The sequence below is a fragment of the Octopus bimaculoides genome, chromosome 16, assembly GCF_001194135.2.
Source record: "Octopus bimaculoides isolate UCB-OBI-ISO-001 chromosome 16, ASM119413v2, whole genome shotgun sequence".
Taxonomy (NCBI): Eukaryota; Metazoa; Mollusca; class Cephalopoda; order Octopoda; family Octopodidae; genus Octopus; species Octopus bimaculoides.
Genome location: NC_068996.1, coordinates 18,219,689 through 18,222,788, shown reverse-complemented (window position 1 = coordinate 18,222,788; position 3,100 = coordinate 18,219,689). Strand labels below are relative to the sequence as shown.

The following is a 3,100-nucleotide window of genomic DNA, read 5'->3' as shown; positions in this document are numbered from 1 at the left end:
AGTGTTTTTATCAAGATTCCCCTTTATGAACAACTATTAAGGTAGCAAGCTGGCAGAATGGTTAGTATGTTGGGCAACATTCTTTCCGGTTCTTTATGTCCTGAATTCAAATTCTGCTCAGGCTGACTTTGCTTTTCACCATTTTGGGAATTGATAAAATAAGTACGACTTGAGCACAGGGACCAATATAACTCTTTCTCTTCAATTACTGGCCTTGAGTCAAAATTTGAAACCTTTATTTTTATTATTGTTAGCATATTAGACAAAATACTTAGCAACATTTCTTCTAGTTCTCTACATTCTAAGTTCAAATTCCACTGGGCTAACTTTGCTAGTCATCCTTTCAAAGTCAATAAAATAAAGCACCAGATTAAGTACTGTTGTTGATGTAATTGACAAACCCCAGCCCTCTAAAATTGCTGGCCTTGTGCCAAAATTAAAAATAATTATTATCATAAGAGAAATCCTTATTGTTATTTGAAGAGTGATGAATTGGTAAAGTTTTTACAGTGAAAGGCAAAATGTCTTGTGGTATTTGTTACATCAAGTCAACTTTTATCAATCATTTGGAGTAGAGAAGTGAGATCTATTTAATTAACAAACCCACTCACCAGAAAATTTCCAGTTTTGTGCTTTATGTTGGAATAGGGATTTGTAAAGTGTTCAATACAGACCCCTTGAGGTATATGTGACTACCCAAGTCAATACTCTAACAATACCAACATAAGGACTGAATTTTTGTTCTCTAACAATTTCATTATTTTCATTGAATTTCTTGAAATATTTCTTATTAAAAGCAGTAATAACACAAAAGAATGAAGAAATTATTGTTCTTGAATCAAGAAATATTTTGTTCTATCCATCCACTTCCCCCACTATTTTTGGGAGGGTAGGCACGTCCACCATAGGGTCCTATCAGAGGCAATCATCATTAGATTTTCCAGCTAGATTACCAAGCATGACTTACTGACATTATAAATATTATCCAACCATCTCATTCTCAGTCTATCCTAGGATCTCCTGCCATTTGGCTCAGCTTGAAGAACCTGTCTTCCAATTCTTTCTTTGACATTTTTTTCTTTTATTAATTATGGTATTCAATTATAGTTTTGAAATGTTCATGATGGGGTCGATAAGTATCAAAAATTTCATGAAGGGAGTCAATGATTATAAATTTGCTGACCCTTGATGTTAGAAAAACGATTGGAAATGTACAAGTATTTTAATTGTCTCCCTTAACGTTTTAGTTCTTATCTAACCGTAGTAAACTTTTTCATCATTGGAAGCTCGATAAAATAACTGCTAAGTATTGAAGTAGTTTAAATGAACTCGGTCTCATCATCATCATTATTTGTTGTTGTTTAAGCTGGTAGAATCGTTAGCGCATCGGACAAAATGCCTAGAGGTATTTCTTAAGATTGATTACGTTCAAGTTTCACTGGTATCAACTTTGCCTTTAACTCCTCGGAATCGATAAAGTAGAGTAACCAATCAATTACTAGGGCACTGTCATGGTATTAGCTGTCAGAAATGAAAGTAGAAAAATTAGCTTCTGACAGCTAATACCATGACAGTGCCATTACTAGGGATCAATGTTATCGATTATCCCTCTCTCCCCAAATTCCACGCCTTGTGCCTATTGTTTCATTTATATTTTTTTTATTAAGTCAACAAAAAATAAATAATAATAATAATAAAATAAAACGATGCCGGTGAAGATAATACATTAAAATTATTTACAAATTCTTTTACTAGTTTCAGCCACTGAACTGTGACCATAATATCATCGATTATTACATCGATCGCGCTTCTTTGAAACAAATAAACATTTTATCGCCTGCGAAAGGACGAAAGTAAAAAATGTAGCAGCACAAGAATGTGATATTGATAACTTTAAATAAAGGTGAATGATGCAGGAATAGTTTGTTTATTTAAAGTAGATATAATTTTTTTTTTTAATCTTATAAAAACATGTTGAAGTTGCAGAAATATCAACATAATTTTTCCATCCCTTGTTAACATACTTTCATCTTCGGTTTTCCTTTCTCTTTGTGAAAAATCCCGTTTAGATGATTTTTACGCCGTTAAATTATATTTTAGTTTCTTTTAAATAGTTAGATTTTAATATCAGTCTCGCGCTTTTTCTAACAACACTGTCAAACGTTTCCTTGTTAATATTACTAAACATACACTTTACTAAATAATATTGTGTAAATCCTTCAGTTTAATCGTTTTTATATAAAAGGAACATGACATATCAATCACTAATAGACAAACCGATAGTGATAAACATTTACGTCTATCATGACAGACAGAAAAGTAATGAGCTGGCAGACCCGTTAGCACGCCGGCATTTCGCCTGTCTTTACGTTTTGGGTTTAAATTCCGCTGAAGTCGACTTTGCCTTTCATTCTTTGGAATACCTACACAAAAATTTACCCCCGCATCACCACAACAACTTTGTTTCTCCATAACTTTCTACAAATACCTTTCACATGGTGTAGATTACGATTATATCGGAATTTAAGGTGCAAAAACAAACTGGTAGGCACACACACACACAGCACAATTTTTTCTCAAAAGTTCAAGTTTCATTTTGTAGATACGTTATGATGAAACAAATTCGGCGTGGGGAGTTCACTTGTGTAGATATGACCATCTTTTCGGGGGTCGATAAAATATGTGCCGGCTGAGCACTGGAATCAATGAAATTTACGTTCTACTTCCCGGGGCCAAAATATGAAACCAATATCATGACATACATATATACACACGCGCACGAGTGAATGTGTAAAGAAGCAATAAACTCCAACTTACATGCATGTCTGATTCGGGAAAAAGTTTGTGAAGAGACGAAGGCATCAGTTTAAAAAAGTATGAAACTATGGAACTGAAAGAAAAACTAAGTGTATTAACGGTGTCAAATATAAAAAGTTTACCTCTCTGAAATTATCCGTTTGATGATACACGAAACAATGAATAAACTAAAATAAGGCGGCGATTTAGCAGAAACGTTAGCACGTCGGGCGAAATGCTTAGCTGTATTTCGACTGTCTTTGTGCTCTGAGTTCAAATTCCGCCGAGGTCGACTTTGCCTTTC

The 3,100-nt window shown here is 33.9% G+C and overlaps 1 protein-coding gene across 2 annotated transcripts in view; it reads right to left on the bottom strand.

Moving 5' to 3' along the window:
* The window catches only part of LOC106881676 (THO complex subunit 6 homolog), a 49,261-nt gene extending 46,225 nt beyond the window's left edge, over positions 1–3,036 (bottom strand). Inside the window, exon 1 of one of the 2 annotated variants that reach the window (XM_014932143.2) lies at positions 2,940–3,036. Coding sequence is in view for 1 of the 2 variants with exons in the window: in XM_014932142.2 (XP_014787628.1) it covers positions 2,818–2,862 (45 nt within the window). In the remaining variant the exon portion in view is untranslated. The other variant, XM_014932142.2, reaches the window with a different exon arrangement.
* Between the last annotated feature and the right edge of the window lie 64 nt (positions 3,037–3,100).